Source organism: Myxine glutinosa, chromosome 1 (genome assembly GCF_964187855.1).
Source record: "Myxine glutinosa chromosome 1, kmMyxGlut1.1, whole genome shotgun sequence".
NCBI classification, from domain to species: domain Eukaryota; kingdom Metazoa; phylum Chordata; class Myxini; order Myxiniformes; family Myxinidae; genus Myxine; species Myxine glutinosa.
This window is the reverse complement of record NC_136261.1, coordinates 135548277-135566006: the sequence shown is the minus strand read 5'-3', so window position 1 is coordinate 135566006 and position 17730 is coordinate 135548277. Positions and strand designations below refer to the sequence as shown.

Here is a 17730-nt window from a genome sequence, read left to right as displayed (position 1 = left end):
CAAACATGTCTTCTGGTACTGTGGCCAAATAGCTCTACCTTTGACTCATCTGTCCAGAGCACATTGTTCCAGAAGTGCTGGTCTTTGCCTCGGTGTTCATTGGCAAACTTTAGTCTTGCCCTGATGTTCTTTCTGGACAGCAAAGGTTTCCTCCTGGCACACCTCCCATGTAGATCAAATTTGTGCAGCCTCTTTCTAATGGTAGACTCGTGCACTTTGACATCAACAGTGGCAAGAGCTACCTGTAGGTCCCGTGATGACATTCTGGGGTTCTTAGACTTCTTTAAGCATCTTGCGGTCTACTCTCAGGCTGAACTTGCTGGGCCGGCCTGGCCTGAACAAGTTGGTAGTTGTTTGGAAGCTTCTCCACTTGTAGATGATCTCTCAGACAGTCGAATGATTGATTTCAAATTGTTTGGAGATCTTTTTAAATCCCTTCCCAGACTCGTAGGCATCTATGACCTTCTGAAGGCCTCAGAGAGCTCTTGCCATCTTGGGCATGGTGCCCAAGGTGGGCATGGTGGGCCTGGTGACGCCGCACACTTCAACAACAAAGAGCAAACCAAACTAAATGTCTGAGGTTTAAATGAAACAGGTTCCTCCGAGATCCTCTCTAACGATGTTCTAATCATTTGCACCTGAGCTGGTGCACCTGATTCTAATTTTAGGTATTTTAAGTAGTGATAAATGTAGGGGTGTACTTACTTTTTCCACATGCGAAATTTGCATTTATGTTTATTTAGATTATATAATGGACTACAAAATGTAAATGTTTCATGATATTTGTTATATTATATCACCTTTATCTATCAATATTGTTGAAATGAAGATCAAATAGCTGTATGTTGAAATATGTTGAAAAAGTCAAAACTTTACATGGGGTGTACTTACTTTTTCACGTGACTGTATATACATCTTCTATAATAATAAAAGGCAGTGTCTGTCCGTCTGTCTGTCTCCTCCATAACTCCAAAACCATGAATGCTAGCAGCCCAAACTTTGTATGCAAACACCTGGACCTCCAACAGATTGCAAGGATGAAAACTGGGTGTTTTGGGTGTGTTATAGCCGGCGAAGCCGGTGTTGTCAATAAATGAGTACGTATTAGGTTGAAAACCTGATTATGCCTTGGCTCGAGAATCCGAAGCGCCGTGGGCGCAGCCATCTTGCGTGGGCGGAAGTATGCATAACAAATTTAAAACGTTCATCAGGAGTTTCTTTCACCCGTCGTTTGATTCACAATCTTATGCACCTCCAATGTATTAATAAAATAATTTAAGACCAACATCGGCCCGCACGGGCCTGGTTATCTTCAACAAAACGCGTCACCAAACACCGGACCCAATGAGAGTCGAGCATTTGCAAAAATATTTCTAAAATGAAAGCACTCAATGATGGGCGCCATCTACCGAATGCGGAAGTTTGCATAAAACAATTGCGAAAAAGTTCAATAGGACTTTGTTTCACCCGTCGTTCTTTGATTCCTAATCTAATGAAACCTCTCATTAGTAATTAAAATACGTTAAGACCAACCTCGTTATCTTCAACGAAAATCGTCATCAAACATCAGACCCAATTATTATTACGCGTTTCGGACGGTGAAAACGGCATCAAATATTCTAAAATTGACGAAGAATTATTTTTTAGAAATCTCGCGGCCGTACGGGATAGTTTTTCACGGCCAGAAATATGGTATAAGCGGTTTACATATTTAGTTTAGAAATACGGATAGTTTTTCACGGCCGGAAATATCCGAAGTTGAGATGGAATTCACCGAATTAATCACTGCAAGCTAACGTCTTCTGGTGGACGAAGCTGCCGTGCCCGGAGAGTCAGAGAACCAGCCCTGGCGCCTGACAGCGACTGAAGTTAGAAGACTACACACTTACTGTGAAAACGTATGTTAAGCCCAGTTAAAAATAGGCCTTAAGCTAGCACATCGTATAGTTACTTCCTTAAGCTTCTTGTGACATTTATTGTATTGTATGCAGGTATTGCCATCGGGGAGGACTGTCTGCTCTTCTCTTTTACCAAGTCTTACCAGGTACGGTACCTACTACACCTACCTACTACCAACTACCTACCTACCTACTACCAACTACCTAACCTACTGATGCCATGGTGATGGGTAAAATAGTGGCAAGAGGTATGCAGGTATTGGGGAGGACTGTCTGCTCTTCTCTTTTACCAAGTCTTACCATGTACGGTACCTACTACACCTACCTACTACCAACTACCTACCTACCTACTACCAACTACCTAACCTACTGATGCCATGGTGATGGGTAAAATAGTGGCAAGAGGTATGCAGGTATTGGGGAGGACTGTCTGCTGTTCTCTTTTACCAAGTCTTACCAGGTACGGTACCTACTACACCTACCTACTACCAACTACCTACCTACCTACTACCAACTACCTACCTACCTACTACCAACTACCTAACCTACTGATGCCATGGTGATGGGTAAAATAGTGGCAAGAGGTTTTGGCTTCGCCGGCTCATTGCGGCTTTGCAGTCGGTACTAGTAACACATTGTTTGAAGATGATTAACGAGGTGCTCATAAGAAAAAACCCGAAAAAGCCTTACCAATATTGTGGCCCGTCATCTTGGTCAGCCCACTGCGACTCGCTGAGTTCTTAAGCCGCCATTTTGTTCCGGCCTATTCAAATGTGCTTTGCTTTGGAAACACGATCGATTATCATTACATAATTGAAGCATATCATCAAAATCTGGATTCAGATATGAGGATTGGATCCTGTAGCCGAAATAAATGTCCAAATCTGGAGTAAAATCGGACAAAATTTACCATGTCAAACGATTGTTATAACTAAGTGTACATATTCATTTATTTAAGCGAGGCTGTCATTCCCCTTCTGGGGTTATTTTTTTATATTTAACTTAATAATCATTTTTAACTTAATTCATACTGCCATGGGATAGGGTGTCACTCCACTGTACCTGTGATCTGTATTTAAAATTCCTCGGCCATTTCAACCAGAAGCAATTAGCTTGCTATCGCTTGCCAAGCCAGCCATTCCTTATCAGTTATCACCCATTTCGTTGGAGTGCTTAAGCCGCTTGGCGAGGGCTCCACAAAGAAGTCAGAAATACCTGTGTATTTAATTAATTAATCATAATGCCGAGGAAGTTTGGGTGTGTTATAACACCCTTTTTGAATATAATTAACCACCACTTGGTGAACGCTATTAAGGCTGATTTTGCAAGCCATGGCGTTACAGTAGACAGAGGCACAGAGCTCACTTTTTGTTTTTACGTTGAAGGAGCTGGGCTCCAACGCGAGTTGAAAGAATTGACGCGACCAAAGATGGAAATTCGTCCGAGTAGGTTTAATAAATGTATCACACTCGGGTACTCTGAAAAGCCCGTTTATCGGGCAGCAATATATATACACATTTATGTCGGGAAGTTTGCCCGGCAAAAGCTATACCGGGCATGCCCGGGTATCAAGGGCGAGCCTTGGAAAGGCGAGTCTGGACCTGCCCGGGCGTGTTTGGCTGCGGCCTGGCAAGTCGAGGCTGGGCGTGCCCGGGCGCTCTGGACGAGCACTGGAAAGGCGGTAGCGGGCATGCCCGGACGCTCTGGGCGAGCCCTGGAAAGGCGATAGCGGGCATGCCCGGACGCTCTGGGCGAGCCCTGGAAAGGCGATAGCGGGCATGCCCGGACGCTCTGGGCGAGCCCTGGAAAGGCGAGAGCGGGCATGCCCGGGAAAGACGAGACCGGGCGTGCCCGGGAGGTTCGGGTGTGCCCGGGAACAGTGAGTCCGGGCATGCCCGGGAGAGGCGCGTCTGGCCGTGTTCTGGCCGGTGCAAGGCGATTGTGTGCATCCAGCGGTAACCGCTACACACGCCCCTCCAGAATCGACCTGCACCGGCAGGGTCAATTTAAGGGGGGTCCGGATGACCCGGCCGAAGCGACCCCTGGAGGGTCGTGGGGAGGGGTCCGACGTGGTGGTGGGTGGTCGAGCGGGGGGAACTGTGGACGGGGGGCGGCCTCGCCGCGGAGGAAGGGCCAACCGTGGTGGTCGGTCGACGTCCATGTGCGCCGGTTTGAGGCGGTCCACAGAAATCCGGTCCGGCCGGCCGCCGAAGTCGACGATGAAAGACTTGTCGCCCCGTCGCAGGACCCGGAAGGGCCCGTCGTATGGCGGCCGGAGTGGCCCCCGGTGCGCGTCATGACGCACAAAGACGTACTCCGCTGTGCGAAGCGCCGGGGGGACGTAGGACTGGGGGCCACCGTGGCGGGACGTCGGCACGGGGGCAAATCGTCGGGCGGCCTCCTGGAGGTCCCATCGCTGGCGAGCGGCGGACCAGGGACTGGTAGCGTCGGGCACGAATTCGCCCGGGACGCGGAGCGGCTGGCCGTAGATGAGCTCGGCGGCGGACGCCTGGAGGTCTTCCTTGGGGGCCGTGCGAAGGCCCAAAAGGACCCACGGCAGCCGGTCGGCCCAACCGTCGTCCTGAAGGCCGGCCATGAGTGCGGCCTTCATGGAGCGGTGAAACCGCTCGCACAACCCATTGGCTTGGGGGTGGTAGGCCGTGGTGCGGTGCAGCGTGACCCCCAATGAACGGGCGACCGCACCCCAAAGCTCAGACGTGAACTGTGGGCCGCGGTCGGACGAGATGTCCGCTGGTGCGCCGAAGCGCGCACCCCAGGTGGCGATGAACGCCTGCGCCACATCGGCGGTGGTGGTGGAGGTGAGGGGCATGGCCTCCGGCCACCTGGTGGTCCTGTCCACCATGGTGAGCAGGTGGGTGAACCCCCGCGAGGGGGGCAGGGGACCCACCAGGTCCACGTGGACGTGGTCGAAACGCCGTTCAGGCACGGCGAAAGGTGCCAGCGGGGCCTGGGTGTGGCGGTGGACCTTGGCTCGCTGGCAGGCCGTGCAGGCGTTGGCCCAGTCGCGGATGTTTCGTCGAAGGCCGTGCCAGACGAAACGCGCCGACACCAGCTTCTGAGAAGCTTTCCGGCCCGGGTGAGAAAGGCCGTGGATGGAGGTGAAGATGCGGCGCTGCCAGGAAACGGGCACGATGGGGTGAGGCTGGCCCTGAGAGACGTCGCAGAGCAGGACGGTGCCCGCGAAGGGGATGTCGGCCAGGCGGAGGCCCGTGTCCGCCGCGCGGAGTGCCTGCACCGAGGCGTCGGTGGTCTGGTCGGCCGCCATGAGCGCGAAGTCCACGCCGAGGTGGACCGCGTTCGCGCTGGCCCGCGAAAGGCAGTCGGCCACGGCGTTGTCTTTGCCGGCGACGTGCTGGATGTCCGTGGTGAACTCCGACACGGCGGAGAGGTGGCGCTGCTGGCGGGCCGACCACGGCTCCGTGACCTTAGCCATTGCGTAGACCAACGGCTTGTGGTCGACGAAAGCCATGAACGGGCGGCCCTCCAGGAGGTGTCGGAAATGGCGAACGGCCAGGAATAGCCCGAGCAGCTCGCGGTCGAACGTGCTGTAGTTTAACTCGTTCGGCCGGAGTTGCCAGCTGAAAAAAGCGAGTGGCTGCCAAACCCCGTCCACCCATTGCTCATGGACGGCGCCCACCGCGTAGTTGGAGGCGTCCGTAGTGAGGGCGATGGGCGCGTTGAGCACCGGGTGAGCCAGCAGCGTTGCGTCGGCGAGGGTCCGTTTGGCGCTGGCGAAGGCCGCGTCCATGGCCACGGACCAAACAATGTCATGCTTGGCCGGCTTGCCCCGGAGGGCCTCGTAAAGGGGCCGCATGAGCTGAGCAGCGCGGGGCACGAATCGGTGATAAAAATTCACCATGCCGAGGAACTCTTGGAGGGCCTTGATGGAACGGGGACGCGGGAACGTGGTGATGGCCTCGACCTTGGTCGGCAGCGGCACGGCCCCGGTCTTGGTGATGCGGTGGCCCAGAAAGTCAACGGTCGTCGCGCCGAAGTGGCATTTGACCGGGTTGACAATTAAGCCGTGCTCGCTGAGGCGATCCGAACAGTGTTCGGAGGTGGAGGAGGTGCTCGGCGCGGGACGTGCTGGCGACGAGGATGTCGTCCAGATAGACGAAAAGAAACGGCAGGTCGCGCAGCACGCCGTCCATCAAGCGCTGGAACGCCTGGGCCGCGTTCTTGAGGCCAAACGGCATCCGCAAAAATTCGAACAGGCCGAACGGCGTGATGACGGCCGTCTTCGGGACGTCGGCCGCCCGGACAGGTACCTGGTGGTAGCCCCGTATCAGGTCAATTTTCGAAAAGATGACCCGTCCCGCCAAACGGGCGGAAAAGTCCTGAATATGCGGGATCGGGTACCTGTCGGGGGTGGTAGCGTCATTGAGACGGCGGTAGTCGCCACACCGGCGCCATCCACCCCCCGGCTTTGGCACGATGTGCAGTGGCGAGGCCCACGCGCTATCGGAGCGCCGCACGATGCCGAGGTGCTCCAATGCGTCGAATTCGGCCTTCGCCACGGCGAGCTTGGCTGGGTCGAGGCGGCGGGCCCTGGCGTAGACCGGCGGGCCCGTAGTGGGTATGTGGTGCTCGATCCCGTGCCGCACCGCGACGGCCGAAAACGTCGGCCGCGTGAGGGCCGGGAATTCCACGAGCAGGCGAGCGAACTCGTTCGTTGCCGGGAGGGCGCACGCCAGTTCGGTCGGCGCGGAGCTGCTCATTGTGCACGCCAGGGAGCTGAAGGTCTCGGCGTGGACAAGGCGACGTCGTTTGACGTCGACCAGCAGCCCGTGCGCGCAGAGGAAGTCGGCGCCCAGCAAAGCCACGGGGACGCTGGCGGTAACAAAAGTCCATTGAAAGCGCTGGCTGCCGAAGCAGAGGGTGACGACGCGTGTGCCGAAAGTGCGTATGGCCGAGCCATTAGCAGCGACCAAAGAGGGGCCGCAAACTGCGTCCAGCCTGTCCTGCTCGGAGGCGGGTATGACGCTCAGTTGGGCGCCGGTGTCACACAGGAAACGCCGCCCAGACGCTTTGTCCCGAATAAACAGCAAGTTGCCCGAGTGGCCGGCGCTCATGGCTGGGAATGAACGCAGGCCCGGCCGTTTCCCGACCTGCCGAAAGTGCACGGGGGCCGGCACGTCCGAGCCTTGTGTCCGAACCTGGCATGGTAATAACACCACGCCCGGTCAGGTGGAGGCCCCGGCCGTCGTGTCGGAAGCGGGCGGTGCGGCGTGGCGGCCGCCAGTTGCACCGGCAGTTCGGCCTCCAACCGCGCAGGGCGCTCGGGCGTCGTGGGCGTCGCCTCGGACGGCGGCGGGCTCCAGGTAACCGCGCCAATGTACTGGCCCGCCGAGGAGATCTTATCGGCTTCCCTGGCGAGGGCGCGGGAATCCGTGATCAACGTGCCAGCCAGGGCGAGGCGTACCGGGTGAGGCAGCTGGTGAAGGAACAGCTCGCGGAACAGAAAATCCGGAGAGTGCTCACCGAGCAACGAGAGCATATAGTCCATGCGCTCGGACGGGCGCGTGTCGCCGAGCTCGGGCAGGTCAAGCAGGCGCCGTGCGCGTGCTGCCGGTGAGAGGGCGAAAGCGTCGAGGAGGAGTGTCGTCAGCGCGTCGTATTTGTCAGCAGCCGGCGGGTGCTGGAGGAGGCTCAAGGCGCGGGCCGCGGTGGCGGAACCGAGCGCCGCCACAACATGGTGGAAGTGGGTGTCGTCCGCGGTGATGCCTCGCAGGGCGAACTGAGAGTCCGCCTGAGCGAACCAAACAGCCGCATGAGCCTCCCAGAAGGTAGGCAGTTTAAGCGTCACTGCCGTATCCATGTCGGTAGGTCACCAATGAAGGAGCTGGGCTCCAACGCGAGTTGAAAGAATTGACGCGACCAAAGATGGAAATTCGTCCGAGTAGGTTTAATAAATGTATCACACTCGGGTACTCTGAAAAGCCCATTTATCGGGCAGCAATATATATACACATTTATGTCGGGAAGTTTGCCCGGCAAAAGCTATACCGGGCATGCCCGGGTATCAAGGGCGAGCCTTGGAAAGGCGAGTCTGGACCTGCCCGGGCGTGTTTGGCTGCGGCCTGGCAAGTCGAGGCTGGGCGTGCCCGGGCGCTCTGGACGAGCACTGGAAAGGCGATAGCGGGCATGCCCGGACGCTCTGGGCGAGCCCTGGAAAGGCGATAGCGGGCATGCCCGGATGCTCTGGGCGAGCCCTGGAAAGGCGAGAGCAGGCATGCCTGGGAAAGACGAGACCGGGCGTGCCCGGGAGGTTCGGGCGTGCCCGGGAACAGTGAGTCCGGGCATGCCCGGGAGAGGCGCGTCTGGCCGTGTTCTGGCCGGTGCAAGGCGATTGTGTGCATCCAGCGGTAACCGCTACAACGTACACCTTTTTTTATTGACTAACATTTTTGTGCAATATACTAACCCTCCCTCTCCCTTTCCCCTTCCACCATCCCTCTCTCTCCTCCCCCTCCCCTTCCTTTCCCTTCCTCCTCCCTCCTCGCCTCCCAACCTCTCCTCCCTCCTCTCTTTATATTCCCATCAGGAAGTGACTGTTACCCGGTAACGCTGGGTACTTTTGCAAGCACATAATAAACATACATGCGTGCATACATACAAGACACACACATACACACAAACTGGACTCTGGGCTTTGCATAGCATGCAAGCTTTTAAAATGTACTCCTCAAAGGAGGGAAAGTAAAAAAAGGTTGAGAGGACATACATAATGGTCCTCTTCGTTGGAAAATGAAATGACTGTTTAACCAGCAAAAATATTGTGCAGATAGTAGAGAGGAAAGGATATGGTGGAGAGGAAGGATAGGAGGTGGCGGCGGCAAAGGGGAGTGTCTAACGGCTGAGGCACATTTCTGCAAAAAGGCAATGGAAAGAACATTATTTGCATCATTATAATACTTCTCATCTGGAATTATATGAACTACAAACTGACTAAACAAAAAACTGTGAGCATTATACAGTCAAAAGGTGATGATGAAAAGTACTAATCATTTCCATAGAGTACAGACTTGTGACCTTGCGATTTTAATCTATTTGCATGATGCAATGAACATCTTGGCAGAGAAAGGTTTATGAACGAATAAGATAAATCATAACATGTGTCCTGATATGGCTGTGTAACCAGCCCAAATATTGTGCAGATGGCGGCAAGGCATGACCACATCAATGGGACAAAGTATGTCTGCATAATAGGGTAATGCCTTGAGGAATTGGTGAAGTTTCATCGACACCCTTATAATTTTTATTTTATAGAACAACAAGTCTATATGAGCCTTCAACTGCTCTTGTAACACTCATACACACATATAGACACACACACTCACACACACTCCATCCATCCATCCATTTTTTTCCTCTCTCTCTCTCTCTCTCTCTCTCTCTCTCTCTCTCTCTCTCTCTCTCTCTGTCTGTCTCTGTCTCTGTCTCTGTCTCTCTTTCTCTTTCTCTTTCTCTCTCTCTCTCTCTCTCTCTCTCTCTCTCTCTCTCTCTCTGTCGACTCTTTGGAGAAAACCACACTTCCTCTCAAGGGCAAGACAGCTATTGGAAATATCACACATCCTTCAAGCGACTCTTGACTTCAGCAGAGTACACAAAGGCAAAAGGCCTGAATATTTGGCACAAAAATAAGAGGACAGGATGTTCACAATGCTAGGTTTTTTTATCAACTGAGGTTGACAAATGCATGTTAACTGATTTAGGAAACAAATTGTGAAGCTCACAATTTGTGGTCTTGAGTGTTAACCCTTCATTGTGGAGCAAAATGATTACGGCCCGAAACGTCGCGTTTACTTTTCTTCCCAACGCAGTTAGCATACCTTTTTCAACTTGCAATTAATAAAACAGAATTTTCGAAATGCAAACTCACATTAACAATTACTAAAACTAGTATTCCTCGCCACGCCATATTGTCCCACATTAATTTTGATACATAAATAATTCCAAGTAGGGCAGTACTGACTGCAGTTAGGGCAAATTTTCTTTATAACAAACACTGTGTTCACAAAAGGCAAACAACAATGCTGTGTTACCTATTTTGGGACTTTTTTCGAGAATAGCATTTCGTGCATAACGACAGGAACAACAACAAAAAGGTTTGGAACACATTCAGAAACTGTTGCTACACAGCACTTGCATAATCCATTAGGTATTACAGCCCTCGGAGCTGATTTCCGTTACAGTTCCCTACAGGAAGAGCTGCATTATATGACAATGGCCCTTACAAAAGAACATGGAACTGTGTTAGAAAAGATAATGGATGAACCACCTCTTTGCAAGATAACCCCAAAATAGTGAACTTGTCACATTGGTCTCTGTGGCCTTTCAGGATGGCATTTTCCAGCAGCGTATATTTGTTCAGAATGTACTAGGGCTGCTTTAGCAATTTGTCACCCTGACTGACTCACTGCCTTTTGGAAAACAAATTACAGTGCAAATGCAGCACAAGATTAACTTTCAAACTTGTCTCCCTCATCAAAATCCTGGCGGCACCTTGTTAAGTGTGCCTCTGGACTATACGCATCCTCAATTCCTTCCGTCTCTTCAAATGGCATCACAGCTGAATCCGCTTGTGAGAAGGCTTCAATTCCGTGATTGCTTCAAAATCCTGTGTCCCCTATGCCCCCACTCTCTGTACCCACCCTACCTATTTGCACCCATTTGACTCTGGTCTTTTGTGCCTGATGGTGCTGAAGTTTCTGGCAACCTTCGACTCTAATTATACAACTGAATCGGACGGTATCATGTCACGTGTCCAAAAACCCGGCTCTGCTGCTCTTGCACATCCTCTCTCTGCCCTTTTCACTCTATCATTCACTCAAGGTCATCTTCCATCTGCTTGGAAATTAGCCAGCATGACTGCATTACATAAACCAGGTGCAAACCTGATCCCCTTAACAACAGACCTATTGGCTTATTTAAAATTATCAGCAAGTTCATGGAATCCATCATCACAGTTGACAACAAATCCTTATTTTTCTCCAACGCCCTCATCAATTTGGATTCAAACCTGGTCACTCTCTCTACCTTGGACATGCTGCTTCTACTCTCCACACAATGGATGGAGACCCTCAATGTCAGAGATGAGCTCAAGGCCATCTCTCTAGACATATATCGAGCATTCAATACAATCCAGCATTCCACCTTGGTCTCCAAACTCTCTGCCTATGGCGTCCAAGGCCATCTCCACACATGGATTACTGACTTTCTCTACTCTTGGAGGCTGGATTACCCAAGGCAGTGTCTGCGCCCAGTCCTATTTCTAATCAACCAGTGATCTCTTTGACTCTTTGGTCAAAACTCAAGGGAGACTTGCTGACTCTTTGCTGAAAATCCTCTTTATCTCCTTGCTGATGATTCCACCCTCTGCTGTGACATTCTTCAGACAGACAGGCAGCAGCCTCTTCCCTCTCTTCAGACCATGATGGAATCACAAGCTGGTCAAACACTTGGAATATGTCTTTCAATCATGACAAATCTTACAATCTCACTCTCTCTCTCTCCATCCAAAATAACCGTCTGGCAAACCCTCGTATCTTCTGTCTTTACAATCATCTTGAGGAGGTTCAGTCACTCAAACATTTGGGTCTCATTATCAACCATGATCTTTCTTGGGCAAACCACACTAATATGTTGGCCTCCAAGGCCAGACTGGGCATCCTCCATCATGCAAAGCCTTTCATGGCACACCTGAACTCTTATCCACCTGCAAGACCATCATCCACAGCTTGATGCCATCCACTCTAGGCTGGCTCTCCTGCGTCATGCCTTGCTCAGCTTGACACCATGGAGATCAAGGCAATCAAGATCATTGGATTATCCTGTAATGAAGCTAAGTGTATCATGTGCTCATCACTTTCATATTGCAGACAGGTCAGTGGTCTCTCCGTCTTCTACCTCCTCCTTTCTGGTCTTGCACCCTCTGCTCCTTCTGTGCTCTCTCCCCACTCGTCCCCCAATGTTTCTGCAGGGGGCACTCGGCCTGCCAGCAACCCCTTTCTAGTGAAAGTCTTAAAATACAGAATCGGGTCCTCACATCCACTCATTTGCTACTCTTTTTACCCACACATGAAACCAACTTCCACATCCTCTTCAATGTAATTTCCCCTCCACGTCTTGAAGACGGCTATTCACTATTATCTCAGATCTACCCCCTACTCCCCCATCCAAAATCATGATCTTTTTATTGTGGTTAACGCTCCCAAATCCAAACTCTTTCCAAGTTTCCACTTTTTTCTTACTGAGAATTTGTGGCTTTATCCATCTTGTCCACCCCAGGTGTCTTCCCCTAGTCCTCATTTTCCCTATATCCATTATTTGTGCAAGTCTCCCTTTATTTTGTCCCTCGTCCCTGCTGTTGGTATGTTTCCCCCTCTCTTTGTTTGTTCCTTTTGTTCAGTTACGTCCTGATCCATTCTTTGTTCTAACTCCACAAGCCTTAGCATTGCATAGAAAAAAACAGCAACATTAAAAACTAGAAAGCATCTGAAAATGCAAAGACTATCTATGTCTGCTTTGTATTCAGACTTCTTCTGTAAGCTAAACAAGATGAAAACAGCAAAATATATATATATATTAAAAGCCAATTGATGATTTTATGCAACCTTGACCTTTTCACCTCTTCGTCTCAAAAGCAATAGGCTTCAGTGACCCAATATGCAAACCCTGCTCAAATTTCAAGTCAATCGGATGAAAACTGACGATTTTATGCAACCTTGACCTTTGACCTTTTGATCTAAAAAAAAACAATCTGGTTCTAGCTTTTGATTGGTGAACCAATTCTGTGACCCTATATGCAAATTATTAAAATTTCAGGTCAATTGGATGAAAATTGACGATTTAATGTGATGTTTACCACTGACCGAATTATTAATTTTCTTCTTCATATTCTCCTGATAAAGTTTGTTTAAAATTTGATACCAAAGCTCAAATGGTAAATTTTAATTCCAGGTCAATTGGATGGGGAGTGGGTGGGAGTGGGCTCGTCGTGTTGCCTTTAGGTCTGTGGTTTCCGGGAAGAATGGTGGGAAGGCAGGCCATCCACCTGAGATGGTTCCAGCCGGTGCTCACCGGGAAGCAATGGCAACTTGACTCCCTGCTGAACCCCTGGAATGGTTAACGTTCATCAACTTTAATGGTTCATCAATAGTTAATGGTTCATCAACATAATGTGAGTATGCTTTTCTCTGCAACTGTTTGTCCGATTGACACAAAATTTTCACCAGAGGAGCGCCTCCTCCTGTAGAATTTTAGTGATAATTATGCCATCATACGTCACATGCTATGGACGCCATCTTGGAAAAACGTTGCACCTCCATATCTTCGAAACCGCTCAATGGAAAAAAATGAAACATGGTTCATTGTCAAGTACTCCCCATGGGAAACAACATATATTCATGATGATTATGTCATAATTAGACAAGTAGAACGCTTGAACCGATCAGTTTGAAATTTCTTGCGCATGATCTACACAAAAATTGTATGGGCAAATTAAATTAACGACGTCATCGGTCACGTGGTTTGACAGCCATATTGGATGGAACATAAATCTACGTCATCAATAAACCACACAAACACGGCAGCTGATAAACACCACACAAAATACACTACACAAACACGTTCTGGCAAGGCGTCTGCGATCTCTGATTGCTCTTTCTTGTTGTAATATGTAAGGGGCCCCATATAAAGAGCACATTCAGATGAGAATTGGATGCTTGTAACAGGTTGTCTTTACAAATAGTTGTGCTTGATGTAAATAATTTGCTTTCGCTCTCCTATGGAAACTGCCGCCAAATACTTTCACCGATTAGCAACGCAATTTAAGTGGAGATTTAGTCAAATAGAATCTCCATGCAGCCGAAGTCTAAAAATTAAAATTCCTTTGGGGAAAAAAGGGTTTTCTCATCATCAAACAATCCCCAAACACAAATGGTCTGATGCCCATGAAGCACTACACATCCTTTCCTCTCAACACCCTTTTTCAACTACGTGATTTGATATAGTCCTAAGAGTTTCAATTTTACAGTTATTATATTGTACAGGGTAAAGAGTGATCAACGTCCAACTTCTGCCTAAAAATCATAGCGTTTTGGATTTAGAGGATCTTCGCCAAAGTATGGCTTATTATTTTTGGGGAAGGGTGGTCTATCAGGCATCGTCATATTCAACAACAAACCCATCATCCTCTATGGTTTTGCATTTTTACCTCCTCCAGCGAAGGTTGATGTCGGTTATATTTTCACCACTGCCCGTCTGTCTATGAACAGGATATCGCAAATCGATGCAGACGGATTCGGACGAAATTTGGTGGAGAGCTTTGGTATGTGACAAGGACGAAATGATTCGATTTTGGTGAAGATCCGGATCTGAGAAATTTTAAAGTGATTCTTCACCATTGAGAGATAAGGGGGAAAAAAAACCGATATATAGCACAATATCTCAAAAAGTTGTGGACGGAGTCGGACGAAACGGTGAAGATCCGGATCTGGATCTGAGAATTTGTAAGTTATTCTTGACCATTGAGAGATAGGACCAAAAATGATATAAAGCATGATATATCAAAAAAGCTTTGGATGGATTCGGGCAAAACTTGATAAACAGGTTGGAGGTGTGACGAGGAAGAATTGTTTCAGTTTCGGTGATATCTGAATCCGGATACAATAATTTTGGGGCTTTTTTACATGATTCTTCATGACTGGGTGGGAGATATTGCCACAAACGATATATAGCACGATATCTGAAAAAGTTGTGCCTGACTTATTACAAAAACTTGGTGGATTAAGGCGACAAGAACAAGCCAATTAGATTTTGGTTCAGGTCCGAATCCAGATCCGACCTGTTAGGATACAAAACGTAAAGTGTTCAGCCTGGCAGAGGTATGCGCTCAACCGAGTTCCGTTATAGAGCGTTATAGAGCGTTATATGCGTTCCTCATAGAGCACAAAACAAAATAAGCAACTGTGCCCGCCTCACCTAAGTGAGACCTACACCAAGCTAACACGAGCCTGAGCTTCGCTGTCATTGGAGGATCAGTTTGAGAGGTGCGCGATGACGTTTCACCGTGACCTCCACATGACATTGTAATTCAACAGGCAGCCTAGGTGAGCAAGTCGGGAATTGTCTTTCACCTGTCGGACGCAAGGAAGGTTTTCGCCATTGTTTGTTTCATTTTCTGTTTAAAAAAAAAGGAAAGAATAGGATATCCACGACAGCAGCCATACATGTTGCATTTTAAGATTCGTAATGCTGATCATGAATCCTCAAAGCACAAACGAATGTCCAACACCGATGATTACAAGCACAGGATTCCACACTTCCCTTTAGGAGTTGTTTTGTTGATTCGGAACGGTCGATTTCTTTGACGCCGTCCAATCAAGGGAAGGGCGAAGCGGTCATCGCAAACATCGGCAGTGGGAAACATTCACGGAGCAAATTGCCAAGCAATTTCATGAAACAAAAACAGCAGCAGCCACAGCATGGCAGCGAAATCCAGTCTCCTGCCAGTCACTCGAAGAATCCATTGTGCTGGAGGAATTCCCACTAGGATATTAAGATGTCACCATCAGTCTTGCGTTCCGCACCATACCTTCCAGGAAAACAACGTCTCATTTTGCAGAGACTATGAGTATCAGCTTCCTTTCCCGAATATTTATGTCCCATATTTTTGGAAAAGCCTGAAATCTTTTCAGAAAGCCATGGAATGACCGAAAGACCTCCCTGGAGGTTTTTGGAAGGGAAGGAATCGGGTTCTTTTTAATCATGGATGGTCCACAAAGCGCATTCGCCTGGCTCTTTTGGCAGACGCTACAGGTTTGTTTTCTTGGAGAAGGGAATGTTGTGGGAGTGGAACACCCGGTGCTTGTTCTCCCCGACCAGTTTTTATTACTTCGCGAGGATGAGAACGAATGTAATTAACCCCACTTATGAGCCCACCCGCCCCGGATGCCGCGCACCCTTTGTGATCATCATCGTAGGCCGCCCACACACCCACTGAGGTCTCCACATCGCGGTCCTTAGCAACCTGTTGCGGCGGAATTGGTGCCGCAGCTCCGGGAAACGATTATTGCTTTGCCATCCCCTTAAAAATGGCAGGAGCGCAGGAAATGGAGAGGGATAAACAAAGAAAGCGAGAAATTGATGTCATTGATGCCGCGTCATTGATGTCTCCACCTGTGGAGTTCCCGTGTATAAACTGCTCCATCTAAATTTCAAAATTACGTCATCAATCCCGTGTATAAGACGCTCTACCTTAATTATGCAAACGGACGTGCAGGTGTGCATCTGTATGTTGGTGTTTTTTAAAGAACGAACCGACGTCCGAGGCACCAATGGTCACCCTTGGTTCTCACGTGGAAAGGTATCCGACCGAGAGCCGACAGGTTCACCGGAGCGAGGTGGACCGAGTCACGCCTCCATTACCGGGAGTTGCATGCATGGGCACGCTACGATAAAGAATGAATGAATGAATGAATCACCGAGTGACACTGACAAACGAGTGAAGACATTCACGAAAGTACAATAAGTGATTCTTTGAGATTTGGCGCCAATTCGCTTCGGCCGTGAGTGAAGTGCAGAGAGCGACGTCGGCGCGGTTTAGAGAGTCTGCACCTGGAAGACCTTTTTACCTTGGAGCGATGGATCTCCCCGTCGTCGTCCTCGCCGCCCACGCCCAGGATCTTGCGGGTCTTGAGGCGGCTCAGTAGGTCCGTCTGGCTGTGCTTCTTGAGCAACGGGCAAGGCGACTTGGCCGTGGCCATCGCTTCCCGGTGAGCGCCGGCTGGAGCCGCCTCAGGTCCTACCTTTCCCACCGTTCTTCCCGGGAACCGCGGCCCCAAAGGCAGCGCGACGAGTCCCGCTACAACTACGATCGCGCTCGGGAATCGCAAAGCGCCAGCGAGATCCCACGACCCCCCCTTCACTCGCTGCCCACTCCCTGCTCCAACATTCCATCGGTCCTCGCGCACCGGCTGCTCCTCCCTCTCCCCGCGTGCCCCGCACGGCGCACACCCTCCGCCCTCGGCCTCGACAAGTGTGCGCAAGTCGTTGCTGAACAGGCAGGAAATTAACCCAGAGGAAGTGCAAATAGGGTGGAGGAGGTAGAGGGAGAAAGAGAAACCTGATGAGTGCGAATGTGTAGAAATGTGGGGAAAACCAAGGATGCAGGAAAATTGCCTTTCGTGATACATTAAAGGTATAGGTAGATCACGAGGCCACCCATACCTGTGCAGAGGAAGAGGAGACGCGTTTGAGTGGAATTACGTGGTGATAGGAATTCGGTGACTTTTAGTTTGGTATTGCACAAAGTGTTACCACGTTGAAATAAAGAAAGAAAGTCAAAAAGAACAGAACAGGAAAAAGACAAAAAAGACGAGGAATTGCCAACTGCCTTGGGGGAATGAATAAGGGTGAAGAGGAGACGCGAAGAGGACGCGCGCGTGAAGAAGCCACGAAATAAACGGACGAGTTTGAATCGAGCGCGACGTCACGTGAATCACGTGTCCCATAGATTATAGGGTAATAGCAACCTATGTTCCGTTATAAGATCGGACTGCAAGCTCCCGCCCAGGTGATTCGCATGCACGCCGTTACATCATTGAGCATACCGTCCTTCACGGGGATTTGAAACACGTTGTCTCGTCTGTTAGCACGGGCTCGTGTTTGATGATCAAAATCTCCTGGGGATATCTTTCAGAAGCAACAGGCAAAATTGCATCACCATCACGTTGTCGACATCCTGGCGAGATTCAAAATGTTTCCTTCGACTGACTATAATGAAATGAATACTTAGAGCAATAACGAC

The 17730-nt window shown here is 50.0% G+C and overlaps 1 protein-coding gene across 1 annotated transcript in view; it reads right to left on the bottom strand.

Annotated features, from left to right (window-relative positions):
- TP53I11 (tumor protein p53 inducible protein 11) overlaps positions 1-16881 on the bottom strand; it is a 96286-nt gene extending 79405 nt beyond the window's left edge. Inside the window, exon 1 of the mRNA XM_068118682.2 lies at positions 16556-16881. Within this exon, the coding sequence (XP_067974783.2) occupies positions 16556-16687 (132 nt within the window). The 5' untranslated portion in view covers positions 16688-16881. The remainder of the gene's footprint in view (positions 1-16555) is intronic.
- Positions 16882-17730: the final 849 nt, after the last annotated feature.